This window comes from Rana temporaria, chromosome 2 (genome assembly GCF_905171775.1).
Source record: "Rana temporaria chromosome 2, aRanTem1.1, whole genome shotgun sequence".
Lineage (NCBI taxonomy): Eukaryota > Metazoa > Chordata > Amphibia > Anura > Ranidae > Rana > Rana temporaria.
In genome coordinates, this window is record NC_053490.1 from 302,156,669 (window position 1) to 302,181,993 (window position 25,325).

A 25,325-nucleotide genomic window follows, 5' to 3' on the forward strand; every position below is an offset into this window, starting at 1 on the left:
TCATGTAAAAGCAATCCTAGCGGTTAATTAGCAATTAGCTAATTAGCATATTACAAGCAGTAATCCTGCTGTCATCCATGGTTTTCTCTGGCTCTCCTGTTCCACTGGGGAACCCAAGAATGCAGCCAGTGGTTCTGCCAGCTTACCATAGAAGCTGATCGGAGAAAGGCTCCAATCATCTCTATGGCCTAAGAAACCGGAAGCTACGAGCATTTCATTACTTTTCGCGGTTTCACTGAATATAAACAGCGCAATTGGGAAAGCATCTTATCACACCAATCTTGGTGTGGTCAGATGCTTTGAGGGCAGAGGAGAGATCTAGAGTCTTTTTTCAAAAAAGAGTACCTGTCACCACCTATTGCTATCATAGGGGATATTTACATTCCCTGTCATAACAATAAAAATGATTTAAAAAAATGAAAGGGACAGTGTAAAAATTTAATAAAAACGCAAAACAAATAATAAATAAATAAATAAATAAATAAATAAAGCACCCCTGTCCCCCCTGTGCTCGTGCACAAAGGCGAGCGCAAGTGTTGGTCTTGTGTTGTGGGTAAACAGCAATTGCACCATGCATGTGAGGTATCACCGTGAACATCAGATCGAAACCTCTGTAAATCTAAAGTGGTAAAGGCTTTAAAAAAATGTATGTAGTTTGTCGCTGGTGCACGTTTGTGCGCAATTTTAAAGCATGTCATGTTTGGTATCTATGTACTCGGCATAAGATCATCTTTTATATTTTACCACACATTTGGGCAATATAGTGTTTTTTAGTGCATAAAATTCTAAAAAGTGTTTTATTTTCCCCAAAAAATTGCATTTAAAAAATCGCTGTGCAAATACGGTGTGGAAAAAAATTGCAACATCCACCATTTTAATCTCTAAGGCCTTTGCTTTAAAAAAAGGATATACTGTTTGAGGGGTTCAAAGTGATTTTCTAGCAAAAAAATATATATATTTTTCATGTAAACAAAAAGTGTCAGAAAGGGCTTTGTCTGCAAGTGGTGATGTGTGGTGTAAGCTTCTAATGTTGCGCATATATTGCCAGGACAGTTCAAAATATATTTTTTCAGGAAAATATTATTATAATTTTTTTACACAAAGTTGTCGCTAAATTATATATTGCTCACACATGACATGGGTATTTGTGAAATTACACCCCAAAATAAATGTTGCTGCTTATCCTGAGTTTGAAGATTCCACATGCGTGAGACTTTTTGGGAGCCTAGCTGCATACAGGACCCAAAAAAAACAACCAAATGGCCCCATTTTGGAAAGTAGATACCCCAAGTTATTTGCTAAGAGGCATGGTGAGTATTTTGCAGCTCTCATTTGTTTTGGAAAATTAAGAAAGAAAAGGAAAATGTATTTGTTATCTTTTTAACATTTTCCAAACTTTATGACAAAAAGAGAGATCTGCAAAATACTCAACATGCCTCTCAGAAAATATCTTGGGTGTCTAGTTTCCAAAATAGGGTCATTTGGGGGTGGGGGAGGGGGAGTGGTTTGTACTATCTGGGGATTTCATGGCCTCCAAAACTGTGAGAGTAGTGAGGAATGAAATAAAAAATTTCCGCCCTTAGAAAGCCTGAAGGCGGTGCTTGGTTTTCAGGGTCCTGTACATGGCTAGACTGCCAAAAGGTCCCACACATGTGGTATCTTTGTACTCAGGAGAAGCAGCAGAATGTGTTTTGGGGTGTAATTTCACATATACCCATGGCATGTTTGAGCAATATAACATTTAGTGACAACTATGTGAAAAAAAAACTTGTGGCAAAATATAAAATATTCCATGGACTCAACATGCCTCTCAGCAAATAGCTTGGGGTGTCTACTTTCCAAAATGGGGTAATTTGTGGGGGTTTTGTGTTATCTGGGCAGCTGGCTAATGAGACTAATTTCTATGTGTAAGAGGTAGCGATACGTGTCTGGTTACTGCTAATTTAATGTTCCCAATAACTTTTTAATACTTTTTAATTATTTGGGGGGAGAGGTTAAGTTTGTCTTTTAATAGATATGTGCACTTTGAATTGAAATAAAAAAAAAAATCTGCCTTCCCCTTCTCTATCAGATTTACCTATCAAGGCAACAGATACACGTGCAGAACAGCAGAAGAGCTGCAACAGACCCTACTAAACCTGCACCTAAGGCCCTGTACACACGATCAGTCCAAACTGATGTAAACGGACTGAAGTTCAGTTTCATCAGTCCAAACCTACCGTGTGTATGGCCTATCAGACTTTTGTCCTTCAGACCAAAGTTTTAAATAGGGCTTTTTTTCCAGCATGCGGATGATCCGTGTACCCTCCTTGGTCTACCTGGTTCACCCACCCATATTATGTGGGAGTCCGACGTGGGCGTTTTTTATTCCCGTTCTGTATTCTCTATCACAGGCTAATTTTGAATCTTTTGAATATGTATTTGTTTTAAATCAAGCAATGTATATGCTAACCTTTCTTGTTTCTATTCTTTCTTTCTTTTCCACTTCAGATTCTATGAGATTTCTCTCTTCCCTTATATCCTTTAAGTTCACACAGGTCGTTCCACCAAACCAGAATTGTATACTTCTTGGTAAGTCTTATCCTCTTAATCAGTTGCCATGGCACGATACATATCCTATCCCTGAATGTTCAGGGTATAAATGTACCGCAAAAAAGGACCAAAGCATTTCGTACTTTTCACTTATCGGAAATTAAAGATCCAGAAAGACGATACATAATACTCTGGGGCATATAATAGATGTGGCAGTTACTATTGTCTCATACTATGCTCCAGTGGTGGCTGGTGCTCCAAATTTTTGGGGGGCGCAAACAAATCAGCCACTGTGCCCATTAAATGCAGCCAATGTGCCCATCAAATGCCTCCAGTTTGCCCCCTCAAATGCAGCCAGTTTTCCCTCTCAAATGCAGCCAGTTTGCCCCCTCAAATGCAGCCAGTTTGCCCCCTCAAATGCAGCCAGTTTGTGCCCCCAAATGCAGCCAGTTTGTCCCCTCAAATGCAGCCAGTTTGTCCCCCCAATTGCAGTCAGTTTGTGCCCCAAAATGAAGCCAGTTTATTCCCCTAATTGCAGCCAGTTTGTGCCCCCAATTGCTGCCAGTTTGTGCCCCCAATTTCTGCCAGTTTGTGCCCCCAATTGCAGCCAGTTTGTGCCCTCGATGTCACTTCAGCCAATCAGGTGACGGGTGACCAGACCCAGTGCACCTGATTGCCTGAGAGGCGGGTCAGTGTTAGCAAAGTGATTCCCTAACACAGCACTGTTTAACCAGGAAACGCACAGCCTGTGCGCCCTCTGGTTAACCATTTGGAAGCCGATTAAAGCATCTCGCTCTAATGAGGCACTTCCAAAACACACCCACCACTGATATTCAGCTGCTCAACAGGGTGACGGCCATCTGAATAGTGGGTGGCAGCCGTGACAATACATAGATTCATGCAATGCATGAATCTATGTATTGTTGATTGATGGGTGCAGGAGAGAGGGGGGCGGCGCTCCTGTGCCCACTATGGATACACTGCCACTGCTACGCTCCTAATAAACAACCTTCATTTTTCCTTCATCTTTCCTTCAATCTTTCCTTCAACCTTTTTCAAGTGGTGAACACACATAAAATTGGAACTGTGATCATGGGTGGAGATTCTAATCAGGTTCTCCTTCCATTTCTTGACAAATTGCCCTACATTCCTCACAGTACCTAGACCAAACTGTCTTTCTGCCAACTCCTATTCAAGTACAACTTGGAGAGAAAGCAACCCGACAAAAAAAAGATTCACTTACTTTTCACACCTTCACCAATCTTTCACACGTATTGACCATATTTTCTTAACCTTTGGTATGATACCAGAGATACTTGCATCTGATATAATTCCCATCCCATGATCGGACCACAATGCTGTATTTACAACCATAGCTTCCACCATACCAAAAGCGCATGATCCAACTTGGTACCTACCGGATATAATGCTCAAACACCCATCTCAATGCCAGAAAGTTGAGCAGGCTTTAAAAGAATATTTGTTACACAACACTACGCCAGACATTTCCCCCCAACACTCTGGGAAGCCCACAAACCGGTATTGAGGGGTGCTATACAGAGACAAATGGCTTTGTTCAAAAGGAAACGTAAAACTCTTTCTCGGAAACTAGAAAATGACTTTAATGCAGCATACATATTGTTTCAAAATAATCCTACTCTGACCAAGAAATCTCAATTGGAAAAAACACACCTAGAATAGGACTTATTTCTCACAGAATCTGTAGACAAAACCTAAAAAAGCACTAGACATAGTTTCTACATGAAAACCAATAAACCAGGTACATATCGAGCACAAGCGCTAAATTTGATAAACAAATCATTCAAACCAATTAATTTAAAATTGTCAAAAGACAATTACACTAGTAACCAAGTCAAAATTGTTCATAAATTCAAAACTCACTTGGCGTCTTTATACAAATCAACAAAAAATTTCAATGCTACCGCAGCTGACTCTCCAGTATCACCCTACCAGAATTATCTCATGATCAAAAAACACGGTTAGAAGAACCTATAACAATAAAAGAAGTAGCCGATTCCATTAAGGAATTGAAGATTAATAAATTGACCAGGCTCATATGGATATTCGGCCTTATATTATTGTACAGAACTTCTTTCCCCTATTTTAGTTAAGGCATTTAATGTACTGTTAGATGGCCACTCTTTCAGACAAGAAACACTAACGGCAATTATATGCATGATCCCAAAGCCTCTTTCCGATGTTACCTCCTGCTAAGGTTATCGCCCCATCTCTCTGTTGAATCTAGATATTAAACTGTTAGCAAAAATGTTAGCAAGACGCCTTAACCAAATAATAGGCAACCTAATACACAGAGATCAAGTAGACTTTATGCCGCATAGAAAAGCGGCCGATAATGTGCAAAGGGCGGTGCTTATGGCTTATATTACTAGAAAACAACATACCCCTTCTTGTTTTCTTTCTCTGGATATAAAGAGAGCATTCAACGCGGTTTCATGGCCTTACATGCAATATTCTTTACAAAAATGGGGGTTTGGCCCACATTTCATAAAATGAATAATGCTGATATGTATGATTCCGCGCTTTGGATTATTTTTACTAGCAGGAGCTATATGTATGTCGTTCCTAGGGAAATGAATAGAACTGCAGCCTCTACGTGTTACTGCCACCTTGGTGAAGTAAAAGTGTAGGGAAAAATAGTAGTAGATGTGGCGCTATTCTATTGAATTCCCATAAACTAAAAATGACACTAGTGGATAAAATATGAAAATATAAATAATTTAAATGATTTTAAAGTGCATACATGCATAAGTGGAATGATGCAATGTGCCAAATGTCACAATAAATGATCAATTTGTGCAATGCAAAAAAGTGCATAAATTGTGCTAGTGCAATCAATTGTAAACAACTTGTGTAATCACATAAAAGTCCATGTTGGCAGGTAAAACACAAATCCTGAATGTTCCCACACGTGCTGAATAATATAATGCGTGCTAAGTGCCCAGTGAAAGTAACACTCTTCTTTCAGTAGGTGGTCACTGCAATCCGTGTCCCTGCAAAGCCCACACTCACCGGATTTTCCACCCCCTCTTGGGGTATGAAGCCATCACAGTGTGTGCCACTGTGTAGCACTCTGGCGAACAAAATGTCCCTTGTACTGCTGCTGTTTTCAGTGTGGCTCATGTACAGAAAGAAAAAGCCCCAAATAGTGTCTTATCATTTATAAAACAATACTTCCTTGATACTAGCAGGAAGTGTTATGGCGTTCTGCTATCTGTGCCATAACACTTCCTGTTAGTATCAATGGCTTTTTTAACTTGCCAAATTGTGAGTACCCATTTTTAAGTTTTATTAATAAACCTTTTTATAAACGATAAGACACTATTTGGGGATTTTTCTTTATGTACATTCTGCCACACTGAAAAACAGCAGCAGTACAAGGGATGTTTTGTTCGCCAGAGTGCTACACAGTGGCACAAAATGACCATTTTGCCTATATTATTATACCTGTTTAGAGTCTTACCAATACCTATCCCATCTTATTATTTGCGACTGGTGCAACAAAGAGAAACAACATTTGTCTGGGGTCCTTCCAAACCACGCATACCTGTACACACATTATATCTCCCTAGATCCCTAGATCCAAGGGCCTTGGTCTCACCAACTTTTTACCAACTTCTAAAAAGCCGCTCACCTGGCCAGTCTTTCCAAATACCACACAAAACAGGAAATCCCATTAAGGGTATTAATAGAAGATCGGAATGTGACCTGTTTTCAATTTCTAACTTATTATGGCTTTAACCTCCCTGGCGGTATGATTCTGTCTGGAATTACGTACCAAAAGCGGTAAAATTATTTTGCAAGGAAATTTGGCGTTTTATACTGTAGGTCTGTAATTTTTAGGAATAACTCACTTAAATCTGACCAAACAAGAGTCTTGTAGGCATCCCGGGTATGATTTTTTTTAAAACAAAATTATAAATTATAATATAATAAATAATTATAAATAATTATAACAAATAATAATATAATTATAATAAAAATTATTCAATAATGTAATCAACTCAAAATCATTGAAATTTGCTCAGTTGCAGAATTGTCGCTGTCATTACTTTTATTTTTTTATGACGTATTTCCCCACAAATCGCTATCGCACAATTCTGCAAGTGATTATAATTTATTATCGCTGTTTTCTAGCTGATCTAAAACCATTTTTTACATAAAGGGACACTTTTGGACAATCTACAGTTTGCAGGCAGAAAGGGTTGGCATCGCAGGATCCAGGGACAAGGTGAGTAACTTGTCTGTGGATGCTGCGAAGGTAAGCAGCGCCGCTGCACGCTCTGCACATCCACCCCGAGCGTGACTCGGGGATACCGTTCTCAGCATAAAAAATCCACCCCGAGTCACGCTCGGGTTTACCGCTAAGGGGGTTAACCTAAAGACCGTCCCAAACTGCGTAATCCCATAACAAAACATTTTATATCCCTTTGGAACAGCCTTAAAATGAAGCATCAGTTACAATCACAACACAATCCCCTGTTATCCTTTCTCAAAAATACTGCCTTTTACCCGGCTTGGATATACCCTAAATCATTTAAAGACTGGTCAACCGCTAGACTCCTAACGCTTTATGAATTTGTCACTTCTAAATACTTTTGATCATTACCAGAACTTAGGGAAAGCTATGATTTACCGCAGTCAGAACTGTTCAGATATCTTCAAATTAAAAACTTCTTTACACCTCTCATAAATGTTGAAACGCCCTTATTTCACCTTTCTACTTTTGAATCAATGTGCAAAAAAGACCCGCTTGCTAAAGGAATGATATCATCTCTTTTTTTACGCAACTCTGGCTAATTCTAAGTCTGACAAACTAACCTATGTCCAGAAGTGGGAGGAAGATCTGGGCCAAAAACTGTATGATGCAAAATGGTCTGGGATATGGTTAATTACTTCCTCACCCAATGTTATGGCGATGGAAGCAAATTATAAAGTCCTAAATCCCAACATTCAAGAAAATATGGAACGTTTGGATAAAGTACCACTTACCCCCACATTTTATTGATTTTGTCCTTCTGCCATGGTAACTGATTAACTGATTCATGGAACCACACATCCATCCATATATTGAATAACTACACTGTACAGTGCCCTGGTGCCTGAACCGACCTTGTGAACCATCTCTTTGTCTTTTTCTTTCCCTTCTCCCTCTCTCCTTACTTCTTTTTTCTCTCTTTTACGTTTTTTATAATTTTTGCTTACTCACACAAGCTTTATACCAATATGTACTCGATCTCTGCATTTATAATTATTTCATAATAACTTTTGATAGCTAAGATATCTACAATAGCATGGATAAGTTAAATAATACCATTTATTTAGGTTGTATGATGCAGTTTAACACGGATAAGACATTTCATGTTACCTATATACTGTATATAAATGTTATTGTTCAACATAGAGCTTATTCATCTGTACCCTTGTACATGTAAATATTGGACCTTCATTTTAATGTGTAATCAATAAACCTTTTTGACAAAGTAAAAAAATAAAGATCTGCCATGTTTTTAAAAAAAAAATATCGAAATGTTAAAAAGTACCCTTTGTTTGGAATTCCTCCTTAAAAATAACAGAGCACTTCCTGGTATGTGAGAGTTCCTAAGTGCTACTTTTCCTACAGCTTCTTAGTGGTTTCTGCCTAAAGCAGCCCATAGATCATACTGTTTTTTTGTTCAAGCAACAGGTTGAATGAAAAAAAAAAACTGACCATATTTCCCCATCCACAGACTCAATGTGGATGGTGGAATCCCTCCACTGAGCTTTTATTTTCTAGCAACGGTGAGACTTCCTCCATCAAAACACACTGAGCAGCGTTGCAGGCTATAAGCTGCATCACTAATCGAGCAGGGAGAATTTAGTCAGGGCATTTGTACAGAAGTCGATTGCTAGATCAGATTCTGTACATCTTCAGTGCCCATACATGGATTGAAATTCAACCAGTCCATGCTGAACTGGACACATTTTGATCCATGTATGGCCAGCTCAAGGCTTTATTGCCTCTGCCTCTGACTACTAGTCTAAAGAGATTTGTACTAAAATTTGGTTATGTCACTACCATGTAATTCCTTGTTCTCCTTGCTGGAGGCTCTGAAATAAGGAAGCAAAACCCTGCCTCTATTAAAGCGAATATCCGCTGGAAAAAAAATATTAAAAGCCAGCAGCTACAAATACTGCAGCTGCTGACTTTTAATATTAGGACACTTACCTGTCCTGGAGTCCAGCGCCGTCCGCAGCAGAGGACGAGCGATCGCTCACCACTCTGCTGCCCCCCGTCATCCTCGGTGAGGGAACTAGGAAGTGAAGCGATCCGGCTTCACTACCCGATTCCCTACGGCGCATGCGCGAGTCGCGCTACGCCTGCCGATTGGCTCCCGCTGTGTTCTGGGAGCCGAGTGTTCCCAGAACACAATGGGGGGGACAGGAGGTGACGTCATGCCCGCAGTTTACCCGAGACTGTGTGGCCGGAAGTGGATGCAAATACCTGTCTTTAGACAGGTATCTGCACCCCCCTGCCCCCTGAAAGGTGTCAAATGTGACACCGGAGGGGGGGAGGGTTCCGATCAGCGCAAGTTCCACTTTAGAGTGGTGCTCCACTTTAAGATGACTACATCTACAAAAGGACACAGTGTAGAAGAAGCATTGCAAATCAGTAATGGGTAAAGATCAGCTGCAGGAAGACTCCAGGGGATGCTGGTGCCTAGTCCTTTGCCCCATATTTGCTGTTTTTAGCACAACTTCCAGCACTTACTTCATGGTTAAGATATGCAATAAACAGTAAGTATGTTTGTGTAAACAGTATAGTATATATTTCATTGTATCACTAATGTATAGCAATAAGATCGTCACATACCATGTTCTGCTGGCAGAGCCGGAAAAACTGTTGCACTTTCTGAGACATCAAGAGCTGAGAGCTTCCAACTGCACTGCGAATCTTCTCCAAAACTAAAAAGTGAAAGAGATGCATATGCTTAAGAATCAGTTTATAAAAAGTTGAAGTAAAAATTGTTCACATTACTGCTAAAGGATTGAAATGAAAGCAAAATACTTTTCATGACTTGCTATAAATGGCATTTGTCTCTGTTGCTTTCAATTTGTATTTCTTGCCCAACACCTGCTATATTTTTCTTTTTTAAACACTGAAAGAGAATATGATGTTGATGGATATATTCTTTTTTTGGGGGTAAGTTCACAAGCACAGAAAAAAAAATGAATGTTAAAAAAAAAAACGGTTTGCCATTTTTAGAAACTGGATTTAAAATATTGTATAAATAGTTTATATTTCTGTACGCTAGTTCTAGACAGAGACCACTGCTCTGGATGTCTGTTCATCAAGCTGATCTCAACTGTTCTGCTAAAAAAATGAATGAGTGAGTGGACTGACTCCTCCCACCTCCAACTCCACATTCTGTGCAATTTCATACAGATTTCCAGCTAGAGGAAGAGCATCGGCTGTGCTCTCTCTTTGAAAGACCCATACTGCTCTGGACACCTTTCATGGATGTATAATAAATGTAATTTGAGAAAAAAATCATAAATATTTTGTACAACAGAAAAAAAAGTAGTTTAAAAACGTACAAACGCCCCACAACAATGATTGGGCCCTGGGCAGCTTCCCCTTTGGCCCTGCCTTAAAAACGGTCCTGGGTCCTCTGACGTTCAGCTTAAGAGGAAGAAGATAGTAAAGGAACCTGATCCAATCAGGAAGAACCCTTCTTCAAAAGAACATGGTGCCACAGCACCCTGAATTTTGGTGCATGTGAATAGGCACAGCTCAACTGATGCATGAGGGTGTCATAAACCACTTAAGCCCCGGACCTTTAGGCAGCTAAATGCCCAGGCCAGGTTTTGCGATTCGGCACTGCGTCGCTTTAACAGACAATTGCGCGGTCGTGCGAAGTGGCTCCCAAACAAAATTGACTTCCTTTTTTTCCCACAAATAGAGCTTTCTTTTAGTGGTATTTGATCACCTCTGCGGTTTTTATTTTTTGCGCTATAAACAAAAATAGAGCGACAATTTTGAAAAAAATTCAATATTTTTTACTTTTTGCTATAATAAATATTCCCCAAAAACATATATAACATTTTTTTTCCTCAGTTTAGGCCGATACGTATTCTTCTACCTATTTGTGGTAAAAAAAATCGCAATAAGCGTTTATCGATTGGTTTGCGCAAAATTTATAGCGTTTACAAAATAGGGGATCGTTTTCTTATTTATTTATTTATTTTTTACTACTAATGGCGGCGATCAGCGATTTTTTTCGTGACTGCGACATTATGGCGGACACTTCGGACAATTTTGACACATTTTTGGGACCATTGTCATTTTCACAGCAAAAAATGCATTTAAATTGCATTGTTTATTGTGAAAATGACAGTTGCAGTTTGGGAGTTAACCACAGGGGGCGCTGAAGGAGTTAGGGTTCACCTAGTGTGTGTTTACAACTGTAGGGGGGTGTGGCTGTAGGTCTGATGTCATCGATCGAGTCTCCCTATAAAAGGGATGACTCGATCGATGCAGCCGCCACAGTGAAGCACGGGGAAGCCATGTTTACATACGGCTCTCACCGTTCTTCAGCTCCAGGGAGCGATCGCGAGGGGGCGGCTAGAAACGAATAGCCGAGCCCTTGTCCCGGATCGCTCCCCACAGGTTACCGACCGCCGCATGTACCGGGGGGGTCCCGATCGAACCCGCGGAAAGGCAGGGACGTACATGTACGCCCATATGCCTGTATGTGCCATTCTGTGGACGTACATATACATGCGGCGGGCGTTAACCGGTTATAATAGAGTTTCCATCCCAACATTTTTTTTTCATTATTGTGCTCATTAGACCTAAAAGAGAAAAAAAGAAGAAAAAAAAAATTTTTTTTACTCATCTGAAAATGCCTGTTGCTATGCAGTCCCACGAAATCTGCCTTTGGAATCACCTAGGATCCTGACATCATCTCCCTCTAATGCTCCTGGGAAATGTGTGTCATCATTTCCCAGGATGCAGTGCGCTACCCAATTATCACTCCCCATCCAAGACTTCAGGGAAGTCTTCACAATGCCCACAAGCAAAATGACAACGGTGTGGACATAGTTTTATAAACGATCTTTTTTGAATAACTATGTGGAGCGGCGGCGGATTGTAAAATAGTAAGTGACCGGATTTATATTATAAAAACCTATGATGAAAGGACATACATTTAAAAAATGCTAATTGTGGTTGGAACCCTGCTTTAACAAATGGCACTTCTGTGTATCTGCTAAAGAACAGCATGTTTCTGTGGTGTCAGGAAAGTGATTTTGCATGTATTCCCGAATCCCGACACACACAAATGTGGGCGCAGGCTAAATGTCTCAGTTACATTGGTGGTCAGTGTAAATCCCCATTACATCTGTCGCCAGTGTAGAAACTCCTCTTTATATTGGTAATCATTAAAAAAATCCAAACTTGCATTTGTGGTCAGTATCGAATCCACCCTTACATTGGTGGTCCATGTAGAAGCCCCCTTTAAATTGGTGGTGAGTGCAAATCCCCCTTACATTGGTGACCAGTGTAGAAAACCCCCTTTGATGACTGCTGATGTTGTCAGTGTAAATTCTTCATAACATTGGTGATCAGTGTACATTTACATTGGTGGTAAGTGCAGAATTGCCCTTACACTGGTGGCCAGTGAAAATCCCCATTTACATTGGTGGTCAGTGTAAATCCCCTTAACATTTGTGGTTGGTGTAGAAGTGTCACCTTACATTGGTGATCAGAACAAATCTCCTAGACAATGGTTGTCAGTGTAAATTCTCCCTTACATGGATATCATTGTAAAATAAATAAAAATCCCTCTTTTCTATTGGTGGGTGGTGTAAAATCACATGGTGGTCAGTACAAATTCTCCCTCAAATTGATGGTCAGTGTAAATCCACCCTCACATTGGTGATATTAGGACCTGGAGCTTGAACCTGGGACCTCTGCTGTGTCTGGTGGTGACTCTGCTTGCTGAGCTACCTGGAATAATGGACAGCTGCTTTAGACAGTTCCTTGGATAGTTCCTTAGAGAATTCCTTGAATGATCTTGTCTTGAATCTTGTTTTCTCTGAACCTTGAACTCTTTGCTCCTCCCATGAACTTCCTGATTTAAGCCATGTCTCTGCACTTCCTGGTCGCCAGAGTATTGTGCCTTCACCAGTCAATATCTTGCTCTTGTCTCTCCTGCTGCCGACTGTATCTTCACTACCATTTGTTACCAACATTTGGCTCGTTCCTCGACTACGCTTCTGCTGAATCCCAACCTGCAACTATTTGTTACTGACTTTTGGCTTGTTTCTCGGCTACGCTTCTGCTTGATCCCTACCTGCTATATCTGCTACCGGACCCCGGCTTGCTCACCTCCTAGTGGGGCTATCCTGAGGACCGCGACCTGGTACTAACACACGGCAAAGCCCATCTCCACCATCAGGAGCTCTGGTAAATACCAGTTAGTGCTTGTGTCATCAGCCAGGGTGACCTGTGTGAATACCTGTTCTGCTGCTATAGTGAGACAACAAGGAAAGAGAGGCATCTGGGTGCAATATTTTAAACACAATTTATTGAGAACATAGATAATAGCCACTCACATTTAGGCGGTGTATAGCAGGCATGTAAAAAATCCCAAGGTAGGGAGAAGTGAGGTGTTATCCGGTGCGTCGTTCACTTCCTGGTCCTTCCAGAAGCGGTGTGGAGTGGAGGGAGATAGGTGTCTTCTCACCGCTGATTAGATGGTGCCGGCTGCGGTGGAGGGATCTCAGATGAGGCTCGAAGCGCAGATGGACTGGCAGGAGAGAGGTGATGACGTCACCAGGAATGTGATGCGTTTCTGAGTGTACAGGCAGCATATGAAGCGGCTGCCAAACTCCTTTCTCAAGCTCAGCTTGAGAAAGGAGTGTGGCAGCCGCGTCATACGCTGCCTGTACACTCAGAAATGCGTCACATTCCCGGTGACGTCATCACCCCTCGCCTGCCAGTCCATCTGCGCTTCGAGCCTCATCTGAGATCCCTTCACCGCAGCCGGCTCCATCTAACCAGTGATGAGAAGACACCTATCTCCATCCACTCCACAGCGCTTCTGCAAGGACCAGGAAGTGAACGACGGACCGGATGACACCCACTTCTCCCTACCTTGGGATTTTTTACATGCCTTCTATACACCACCTAAATGTGAGTGGCTATTATCTATGTTCTCAATAAATTGTGTTTAAACTATTGCACCCAGAGGCACCTCTTCCCTTGTTGTCTCTCTATAGAATTGGAACATGGTTTCTGTTCTCCCCTGATGGCAACCCTGAGAGCATACTTCTGTCAATCATTTTTATTACATCTCAAACTTTATCTTATTTTAATTTTCACTGTCAGAAGCTTGGACTTACTGCTTACTGACACTGTTCCACACTCTGTATGTTCATTATGCTGATCTGATACCTGCTGCACTGGTTTCTTTGCGCATTTTTTACTTGTTGTTCTGCTGCTATAGCTACTGGCCTCTGATCCTGACTCCAGACCATGACAGAATACTTTGGCCCAAAACATGGATGCCGTTGTAGCAGCTGCTGTTGCTCCTCTCAGGGTGCAAATTGCTGAGTTGCAGACATTTGGTGTTAACTACCAGGAAAAATGTTCTGAGTTACAAATTGAAATAAAGGGACTATAAGAGGACATCCTTTATCTGCATAAACAATTGCGGGACTTTTGTGCCCAAGATACTGCTGCCGTAGATACTAATGCACGAATGCCACTACCACTCAAGTTTAATGGAGACTGCCGCCATTATAGAGGGTTCCAAATCAATGTCGTATATACTTTCAGATGCAACCTGCTGCATTTACTTCTGATAGGAAAAAGGTACTGTTTATTATCAACCTCCTGACTGTGGAAGCATTAGCCTGGGCCTCCCCTTATGTGGAGAAAGATGTTGTCATCCTGGATGATTTAGATTATTTTGTGACTGCGATGAACCAAGTTTTTGATCATCCTAACCTCTGCACTACTGCTGAGGCAAAATTGCACAATTTACGGCAGGGTAGACGCTCTGTTGCAGAGTACACAACTGAATTCCGATGTTGGATCTCAGATACCAATTGGAATCCAGCAGCACAAAAGAGTCAGTTCCATCAAGGACTCTTGGAACAAGTAAAATATGGATAAAGGACAATCTGCAACTCCATACATGCTCTTTAAATCAGTCCGAATTTATTATATCTCCATAAGGATAAAAATACAACAGAGGTAGACGGGTTTCAGCCGCAAGAGCCTTGTTCACAACAAGTAAAAGATGAGCTTGTCAAAGTAGAAAGTCCTGACGACCTTGAGGCTTTTATTAAATTATGTATTTGAACTGATCAGAGACTTACTGAAAGGAGAGACTGGGAATCCTAGGCAGTAATGATGGCATGCATTTTTCTACTCATCAGTATCCTCCTAAGGGTCTAAGAGTTCTTCCGGATTCTGACACTCCTGAACTTATGCAGGTGGATGCTATTAAAAGATCTATTACTACTCAGGAGAAAGAAAGACATTACGCAATTAATCGTCCCAAAAAATGTAAAAGAATAATTACAGATGTTACAGTATCTGAACAAATAAACTCAATTTCTCAGTTCGTCTTTTTCTTTTGATTCAGGAAGCAAATAAAGTTAATCCTTTATCAACTAATGTTGTCATCCCTATAAGGTTTATAGTTGAAAGCAATGAAATACCTTGCTCTGCTATGCTGGACTCAAAGTCCGGGAGAAAATTCAAATGCCAAAAACATTAACATTCAAATAATAAGAAATAAACTTGCCCTTATTGATATGGAAACTGTGGATGGCTCACCTTTGTCTTCAGGACCTGTTACCCACAAGACCATCCCGCTTAAACTCTTAATTGAGACTGACCATGAGGAGGCTATCAGCTTTCAGCTGATCACATCACCCAAGTTCCCTATCATTCTGGGCATTCCTTGATTCTCTATCCATAATCCCTCCATTAACTGGGAGAAACATTCTTTAAGCTTTACATCTAACCACTGCAAAAAACATTGCAAAGAATCTTATCAAATAAGCCCTCCACCAACCCAAGATTTCCAAGCAGTTTTGGCAACTATCCAGTCATACAACAAGCTCCCTCCACAATATCTTGAGTTTCGGGACGTTTGTAATAAAAAGAACGCAGAACAGCTGCCTCCTCATAGATCTTATGATTGTCCCATTGAATTGCTCCCAGGGGCAGAAATACAATTTGGCTGCCTTTATTCTTTATCAGAACCTGAACTGAAGGTGCTCAGGGAGTGGATTAATGAGAATCTAGAGAAGGGTTTTATCAGACACTCAACATTTCTTGCTGGGGCAACCTTAAGCCGCGTACACACGATCAGTCCATCCGATGAGAACGGTCTGAAGGACCGTTGTCATCGGTTAACCGATGAAGCTGACTGATGGTCCATCGTGCCCACACACCATCGGTTAAATAACCGATCGTGTCAGAACGCGGTGATGTAAAACACAATGACGTGCTGAAAAAAATGAAGTTCAATGCTTCCAAGCATGTGTCGACTTGATTCTGACCCCCCCGAGACCCTTCCCCCAGTGTCATCCATCCATCCAGAGTCCCTTCTTCGGAGCTCCGTGGGATCCAGGACCAGCGGCTCCCCTCCTCAGCACCCGTGTCCCCTTCCAGCGGCACATCCGAGCCCCCCACCCGGATCCGAGGCCGTCACCTGCCGCTGAGCACCCCCCTCCGTGGGACCAGGATCCGCGGTCCCCTCGTTAGCGCCAGGGCCAGCTCACACAGCTCCGCTCTCCACTCGCCCCCCACGCAGCCGCCGCCTTCCCCTGTGGTCATCCAGGCATCCACGGGCGCACCCCCCCTAGCGGGAGAGCCACAGGAAAGACTGTGGCTGAGGCCTAGCCCTCGCCAGCCGCATCGTCTCTCTCCTTCTACAGGTTCCCAAGACAGACAGGTGCTCTCCCAGTTCCAGGAACACCCGGAGGTGGGTAATCCACACCCACAAGCCGCATCTCGGCTACCGGAGCTTAGGAAAGGCCGCGGCTCGGGCCTAGCTCCGGTCCCGGCGGCCATCTTGGTACACCCAGCCTAAGCCAGCCAGCCTAGTAAGGCTCAGCACATACAGGCACTGAAGCAACCTTCACGGGGACCAACTGACAACCCTCTACTGGATGAGTACCCCAGGGACACAGCCCGGTAAGTAAGGGACTATTTGGCACCCCTTTCTTGACCATCCTTCCTTCTCCCCCACCCCCTTTTTCACCTTTCTTCCCTAGCTCACCCATCACATCACAGCCAACACCTGCCAGGTAAGTCTATCCGGGGTACCATTTAGCAGTTGATTCAGGGTTCTCCGATCGCCTCCAGGGTCAGGAAGGAATTTTTTCCCTTGCTACAGCAATTGGCCAGCTTGGCTAGGGCTTTTTGCCTTCCTCTGAATCAACTGAGGGGGGCGGTTTAGGCCGGGCCATCATCCTTGCAGCAACATCACAGATCAACATCATCGTCACTGAGCGAATACCAACCGAACCTCCGGGAACATCTGCTCCCCTGATCACCATCTTCATCATCGCTGGATCTACAGGATCACTGCACCATCACATCACCATCAAACCATCTCCCACCATGCTCATCATCAAGTACACAGCAGACACCCTCCGCAGCCTAAGGAATTTGGCCTCAACGCTACTAACCTCCACGCAAAGAACACTACGGAAAGAGCAACTACTAAGAATCTACCGTCAACCAAGCCTAAAAAACGAGAAGACACCACCTCAATTACAACACTTAAACTGCGCCCTGATCAACACAAGATCGGCAGTCAAGCACAGACAGGAAATCCACGATTTTATCGTCCAACACAACACAGATTGCCTCTTCATCACAGAAAGTTGGCTAACACCCAACTGTAATCCCATCCTAGCGGATTTAGTGCCCGAGAACTATCACATCCTAACCGAGCACAGAACAGGACAAAGAGGAGGAGGCCTAGCAGTGATATACAAATCCCACCTTGCTCTCACCAAACCAACGCTACAGAACTCACTGCCCTTTATGGAAACACTCACCCTGCAACTTCAAACAACACCCGAGGAAACCGTCCACATACTACTATGCTACAGACCACCCGGACCAAAGACACATCTCCTCACACCCTTCACCGAATTCTTCTCGGTGTACACCCTGAAAACCAAAAACCTGCTGTTACTTGGGGATTTCAACCTCTGGGCTAACTCAACCCAGGATCCCATCGCCACCGCCTGCAACGACCAACTCGAAGAACTTGGTCTGCAGCAACTGATAAAGACGTCAACACATGCGTCAGGTCACATTTTAGACCTCATCTTCAAACAAAACATGAATATTAACACTCTGGACAACAGACCTTTACCTTGGACGGACCACCACGCCATCAAATTTATATTAACCATCGACACCATCCTTCAAAAACCCAGGCTCCCAACAACAATACACTGGACAAGATCGCAGAAGAAACTACACTCCGAGCTCTTCAAAACCACACTAGCGACCAAAATAGAAGTACCAAATCTGAACCACTCAACGGATCAAACACTCAACGCCTTAAACAAAGCATTACTGCAAACAGCTGACACAGTCGCTCCAAAACGCAGAGCTCTCAGCCGGAAAAACAACTCGGGCTGGTTTAACGACACTCTCACTCTACTGAAACAGGATCGCAGAAGAGCTGAAGGAGCCTGGAGGAGGAACCCATCAATAGAAACCCACACAAGGTACAAAACCCTCACCAAGATTTACCACAAAGCGATCTTTAAAGCCAAAAAAGAACACTTCGCAAACACCATCTCAAAAGCCTTAAACCGTCCACGGGAACTTTTTAAACTATTCGCTAAAACTATGAACCCCTCCTGCTTGGAGCCCCCTGCAAGTGAGACACAAGAATTCTGTAATGAATTATCTGACTTTTTTATCGACAAAATCGAAAAGATTCGGACAACAGTACAACAGAAAAAAAAACATCAACCCCACTCAGATACAGCAAGAAGAAGCAATCAACATAAATAGTCCACGATCTACAGATTTCGAGCTGATCCCAATTACCATCGATACCACAAAAAACATCATCGGAAGCCTTTGAGACAACACATCACCAAACGACATCATCCCTACAAAACTCTTGAAAGAATGCACGGACATCCTGGCACCCATCATAACGCACATCATAAACCAATCATTCAGGGAAGGGAGTGTTCCGAGCACCCTCAAGCAAGGCATAATAAAACCCCTCCTAAAGAAGCCCAACCTCGATTCCAAAGACCCAAACCATCGCAGACCGGTAACAAGCCTGAACACCATCTCCAAGATCATGGAGAAAGCAGTAGTACAACAGCTTCAGTCCCACCTGGACGACCACAAACTCCTAGATCCCCTACAATCAGGTTTTCGCCCAGGCCACGGCACAGAAACGGCTCTCCTCAAGATATGGGACGACGCTCTCGAAGCAGCAGATGACGGAGAATCCTGTCTCCTAGTGCTGTTGGACCTTAGTGCAGCCTTCGACACGGTAGACCACAACATATTGCTCAGGCGACTCAAAGAAGTAGCAGGAGTCTCTGACGCGGCCCTACCGTGGTTCGCATCTTTCCTAGAAAATCGCACTCAGACCGTGAAACTTGGAAGTTTTACATCAGAAACACGGACCATTACATGCGGAGTCCCGCAAGGATCACCCCTCTCACCTGCACTCTTCAACATCTACATCTACAGCTTTACCTTCGAATCACCAACAAAAAAGACCAATTTCATGAACTAGGAAAGTGCCTTACACTGATCGATAATTGGATGACTGAAAGCTGCCTCAAACTCAATGGATCCAAAACAGAGCTACTCACCCTTCACGCAAATAGGAAATCCATTTCCAGGACCACATGGACACCACCCACCATCCTCGGACAAACCATCGCGCCAAGCAATAAAGTCAAAAGTCTCGGAGTCATCTTTGACGCAGACATGACGATGGATGCACAAATAGGATCAGTCGTCAGCGGTTCTCATCATCTGCTCCGCATGCTATGTAGACTCATCCCCTTCATCCCGGAAGAGGACACAGCAGTAGTGGTTGGAACAATCATCAACTCACGACTCGACTACGCAAATTCCCTCTACTTAGGACTACCGAAATACCAGATTACATGTCTACAAGTCGTCCAGAACACAGCAGCCAGACTGGTAACGGGTAAAAAGCCATGGGAACCAATCTCCCCGGCCTTGAGGTCCCTCCACTGGCTGCCGGGTGACATTCAAGACTCTCTGCCTCACCCACAAATGTACACAGGGTAAAGCTCCTCAATATTTAAGTGAGAAAATAAAACCCTATGTCACCCAGCACGTGCTCCGATCAACCAACCAAAACCTTCTCCAAATCCCCAAATCTCGCTACAAATCTAAGGGAGAACGTAGATTTTCGGTCCAAGGACCACGGCTCTGGAATGCTCTACCCACGACCATCCGCTTGGAAGAAAACCATCGGGTTTTTAGGAAAAAACTGAAGACCCACCTCTTCTGAAAGACCTGTACAACTCTGGAAGCCAGCACCTTGAGGCGATTAAGTTTGCATTTGTTTGCGCTATATACGTTTTTCACTCACTCACTCACTCACTCTGAGCATGCGTGGATTTTTAACCGATGGTCGTGCCTACTAACGATCGGTTTTGACCTATCGGTTAGTAATCCATCGGTTAAATTTAAAGCGAGTTGGCTTTTTTTAACCGATGGTTAAATAACCTATGGGGGCCACACACGATCGGTTTTGACTGATGAAAACGGTCCATCAGACCGTTGTCCTCTGTTTAACCTATCGTGTGTACGAGGCCTTAGTGTTCGTGGCGAAAAAGGACTTCACCTTGCATCTGTGTATAGACCACAGAGATTTAAACAGGATCACAATTAAGAATCACTATCCACTCCCACTAATTCCAGAAATGCTTGAGAGACTCCTCTTTGCCAAGTGCTTTACCAAATTAGATTTACGTGGGGCATACAACCTTGTCCGCATTCGTCTCAGAGATGAATGGAAAACTGCTTTCAGGAACAGATATGGACATTTTGAGTCTTTGGTCATGCCCTTTTGCAATGCTCCCGCAACTTTTCAACATTTCATTAACCACTTCCCGACCTCCTCATGTACATATACGTCAGCAGAATGGCACGGACAGGCACATGTACGTACCTGTACGTCCTCTGCTAGACGTGGGTGGGGGGTCCGATCGGGGAGCGATCCGGGACGACGGCGCGGCTATTTGTTTTTAGCCACTCCGTCGCGATCGCTCCCCGGAGCTGAATAACGGGGAGAGCCGTGTGTAAACACGGCTTCCCCGTGCTTCACTGTGGCGGCGCATCGATCGGGTGATTCCCTTTATAGGGAAGACCCGATCGATGATGTCATTCCTACAGCCACACCCCCCTACACTAGTAAACACACACAAAGTGAACACTAAATGTTACAGCGTCCCCTGTGTTTAACTCCCAAACTGCAACTGTCATTTTCACAATAAAGAATGCAATTTAAATGCATTTTTTGCTGTGAAAATGACAATGGTCCCAAAAATGTGTCAAAATTGTCCGAAGTGTCCGCCATAATGTCGCAGTCACGAAAAAAATCGCTAATAAAAAAAATAAAAATGCAAAAAAACTATCCCCTATTTTGTAAACGCTATAAATTTTGCGCAAACCAACCGATAAACGATTATTGCGATTTTTTTTTACCAAAAATAGGTAGAAGAATACGGCCTAAACTGAGGAAAAAAAAATTATATATGTTTTTGGGGGATATTTATTACAGCAAAAAGTAAAAAATATTGCATTTTTTTCAAAATTGTCGCTCTATTTTTGTTTATAGCGCAAAAAATAAAAACCGCAGAGGTTATCAAATACCACCAAAAGAAAGCTCTATTTGTGGGGAAAAAAGGACGCCAATTTTGTTTGGGAGCCACGTCGCACCACCGCGCAATTGTCTGTTAAAGCGACGCAGTCCCGAACTGTAAAAACCCCTTGGGTCTTTAGGCAGCAATATGGTCCGGGGCTTAAGTGGTTAATGATGCTTTTCGAGATTTAGATGACATTCTCATTTTCTCATTTTCTCATTTTCTCTGATATTTTGAAAGAACACCGCAAGCATGTCTGTATTGTTTTCGAGAGATTATGTCGGAATCAACTTTACATCAAACTAGAGAAATGCAAGCTTGAACAAACTCAGATCCAGTTCTTGGGATACATAATTTCTTCTGAAGGAGTAAGCATGGATCCTGATCAGATCAAAGCAGTGGTGGATTGGGCTGTCCCTAGGAATGTTAAGGAGATACAGCGATTTGTTGAATTTGACAACTTTTCCAGAAAATGTATAAGGAACAAGGTAATTGCTCCAGATACACAGCTGACAAAGAAAGGGATACCTTTTTGTGGTCACCTGAGACACAGGCTGCCTTTAGTAAACTAAAAACTCTCTTCACTTCTGCACCAATACTGGTACATCCAGATCCAGAACTACATTTCATCGTAGTAGTTGATGATTCTAGTTCTGCTGTGGGAGCTATCCTTTCTCAGCAAATTGGAGAAAAAATGCAGCTTCATCCTTGTGCTTATTCTATCGACTGTTGTCTTCAGCCGAGAGAATTATGGAATTGGAAACAAGGAGCAGCTGGCAATTTTGGAATCATTTTCTGAGTGGAGGCATCTGCTGGAAGGGGATAAGCACCCTTTAACCATTCTCATTGATCATAGAAATTATGAATTTATTTGTTCTGCTAAAAGGTTGGCATCTAGACAAGCACGTTTTCTTCTCCAGGTTCAATTTTGTTATCTCATACCACCCTGGGTCAAGGAATGGTAAGGCTGATGCCCTATCAGGGATGTTGCCTGGGCCTCTCCAGGAAAGCAACTCTGAATGTACAATCCTGCCTCAAAAGAACTTTCTAGGGGCCACTAATCTTCTCAAGGAGGGGTATGAGAATGAACCACTTCATAATCCTCCTAAGGACCTCAAGTACAACAAATTTTTTGGACTTGCATTGCCTATATATATATATATATATATATATATATATATATATATATACCTGAATCAGTTTGGGTAAAAGCCCTAAGGTTGGTTCACGACTCTAAACTTGCTGGTCATTTTGGGGTTTTTAAGACAGAAGGACTCTTATCACGTTTCATTTAGTGGCTTTGGTATAAGAAAGATGTATGGATATGTGACTTCATGTCTAACCTGTGCTCGCAATAAGACACCCTGATCTTCTCAGTAAGTAGGCTTGGTTTTTCCCTGGGCATTCCCCAGGTTTTTTGTTGTTATCTGCTTTAGCCTTCCAATGCTACTTACTGTTATAGCCAGCTATAGATGGGGGCAGTGGACATGTTTATGCTTCACCTGTGGTGTTTATATTGGTCCATCAGTGCACCAACACCTTTGCAGCCTTTGTGCTACATGCTGGGTGCTTGGTGTGCTCTTGTACCTTTAAAGGAGGGGTGGCTTCCCTTCAGTTCACCTGCCCCTGTCTATCCATTAAAATGCATGTGCCTCCACTGTGGGGACGCTCATTGTTTAGTGTTAGGACCACAGATTACAGGGTGCCTTGGCGCGGCTCTGTGGCTCACGCATGCGTTTGCAAATGCGTGCGGACCGAACCCCTGTTTTTAACGCATACTGTAGACAGGTTAATTGGTTTTCTGCAAGCTGGTCGGTAAGTAGGCTTGGTTTTTCCCTGGGCATTCCCCACGTTTTTTGTTGTTACCCTGATCTTCTCCCCTGGGGTAACTTCTACCACTACAAACATACTGCTGAGATAATGGTTTGAGAAGTTTTTAAACTTCAGGGAATTTCTAATGATGTGGTGTCTGACAAAGGGGTACAGTTTACCTCAAAATTTTGGAGATGTTTTTGCTCAGCTTTGGGTGTAACAATTAATCTGTCCTCGGCTTTTCATCCGCAGTCTAATGGTCAGACCGAGATGGCCAATCAAACTCTGGAGTAATACATTCGATGTTTCATGAGTTATCTTCAGGATTACTGGATGGACTACCTTCCTACGGCTGAGTTGGCTTATAACTCCTCTAAACATAGCTCCACTTCCCAAAGACCATTTTTCTTAAACACCGGGTATCATCCAGTTTTTATTCCTGATCCTCCTATCTCAACTTAAATTCCTGCTGTTACCAACAGACTAACATCATTACATGAGATCCAGGAGAAATTAAATGATACATTGAAAGAGGCGCAGAAGTATTACAAGAAGGCTGCTGGCAGATATCCTAGGTCTATTCCCACCTTTTACGTAGGTGACAAAGTTTGGTTATCTACCAAAAATTTGAAGGTTCAGGTTCCATGTGCTAAGTTGGGTCAAAAGTGTATGGGACCTTTTGAGTGTCATGGTTATGCAGCAATGTTTGTCTGTCAGCTTACCTCCTCCATATGTCCTGCTTTAGAGGCCAGCCACTCTCCCCTGCCTGTTTAAGTAATCTCTCCTCTAAGCATGGCTCCACCCCAGGCCCTATCAGGGAACATTATATTAACCTGTGCACTGCAATCCAGCCGTGCTGATCAACGTTGTTTGTTTAGCTATTGTGTGTTTGGGTTCCTGCTTGCCGTGTGCTACGTCTGTCTCTGGTTTACCGATCTTGGCTTGTTCTCTGTCTGCTTGTGTCCTTGACCTTTGGCATGTCCTATGTTTATCCTTGTCTGCTAGTCACCCCGACCTTTGGCTTATCCCCTTGTATTCTAAGCTGCTGCTTCCCCCCTATCTCTATAGCCTACTGTGAACATGAGCTGGGGGACTCTGGGGGGCCGCGACCCGGATCCAGTTGCAGCCCAGTCCATCCTCACCACTAGAGGCTCTGGATCTGCTGGATCTTAAACTCTGCGCCCTGGGGAATCTTAGGCTTTAGCTCCCTGTGGGATCCCTGTTAGTGCTCCAGTGGACCTACCTTCCTTAACCACCCCAAGTTCCATCCGAAGCAGTCAACCATAGGGTTCACTACCATAGCAGTGCACTCCTGACCCCAACGGTGTGAATCTGTCACCTGGCCTCAGGTGACCTGACATTGAGATTTCTGCTCAAATCAACCCGGTCACTTTTCGCCTAAAACTTCCTGACAATATGAAGATTCACCCTGTTTTTCCTATATCGCTACTCAAACCGTTTCATGAAAAAACTTTTTCTGGAAGAATTTATCCTCCTCCTCCACCTGTTGAGGTACAGAGTGAAGAAGAATTTGTGGTGGAGAAAATTGTTGACTCCAGAATCTCAAAAATTGGAAGGATATGGGCGAGAAGAAAATTCTTGGGAGCCTGAGGAGAATGTTCATGCCCCTAGATTAACAAGGGAATTCCACCAGAGGTTTCCTCAAACCTGGCCCTAGGACGTGCAGGGGACATCCTGGGAGGAGGTGAGTACTGTTAGGACCTGGGACCTCTGCTGTGTCTGGCGGTGACTCTGCTTGCTTGCTGTCCTTTGGACAGTTCCTTGGATAGTTCCTCAGACAATTCCTTGATCTTGTCTTGAATCTTGTTTGCCTTGAACCTTGAACACTTTGCTCCTCCCATGAACTTCCTGATTTAAGCCATGTCTCTGCACTACCTGGTCACCAGAGTATTGTGCCTTCACCATCCAATATCTTGCTCCTGTATCTCTTGCTGCCGACCATATCTTTGCTACCATTCGTTACCAAATTTGGCTTGTTCCCCGACTACATTTCTGCTGAATCCCAACCTGCAACT

At 43.1% G+C, this 25,325-nt stretch overlaps 1 protein-coding gene across 6 annotated transcripts in view; it reads right to left on the bottom strand.

Moving 5' to 3' along the window:
- DLGAP3 (DLG associated protein 3) overlaps positions 1 to 25,325 on the bottom strand; it is a 626,246-nt gene that overhangs the window by 12,658 nt on the left and 588,263 nt on the right. For all 6 annotated transcript variants that reach the window (XM_040337299.1, XM_040337293.1, XM_040337294.1 and 3 more), the window contains one exon: positions 9,425 to 9,516. In XM_040337299.1, the coding sequence (XP_040193233.1) occupies positions 9,425 to 9,516 (92 nt within the window). The remainder of the gene's footprint in view (positions 1 to 9,424; positions 9,517 to 25,325) is intronic.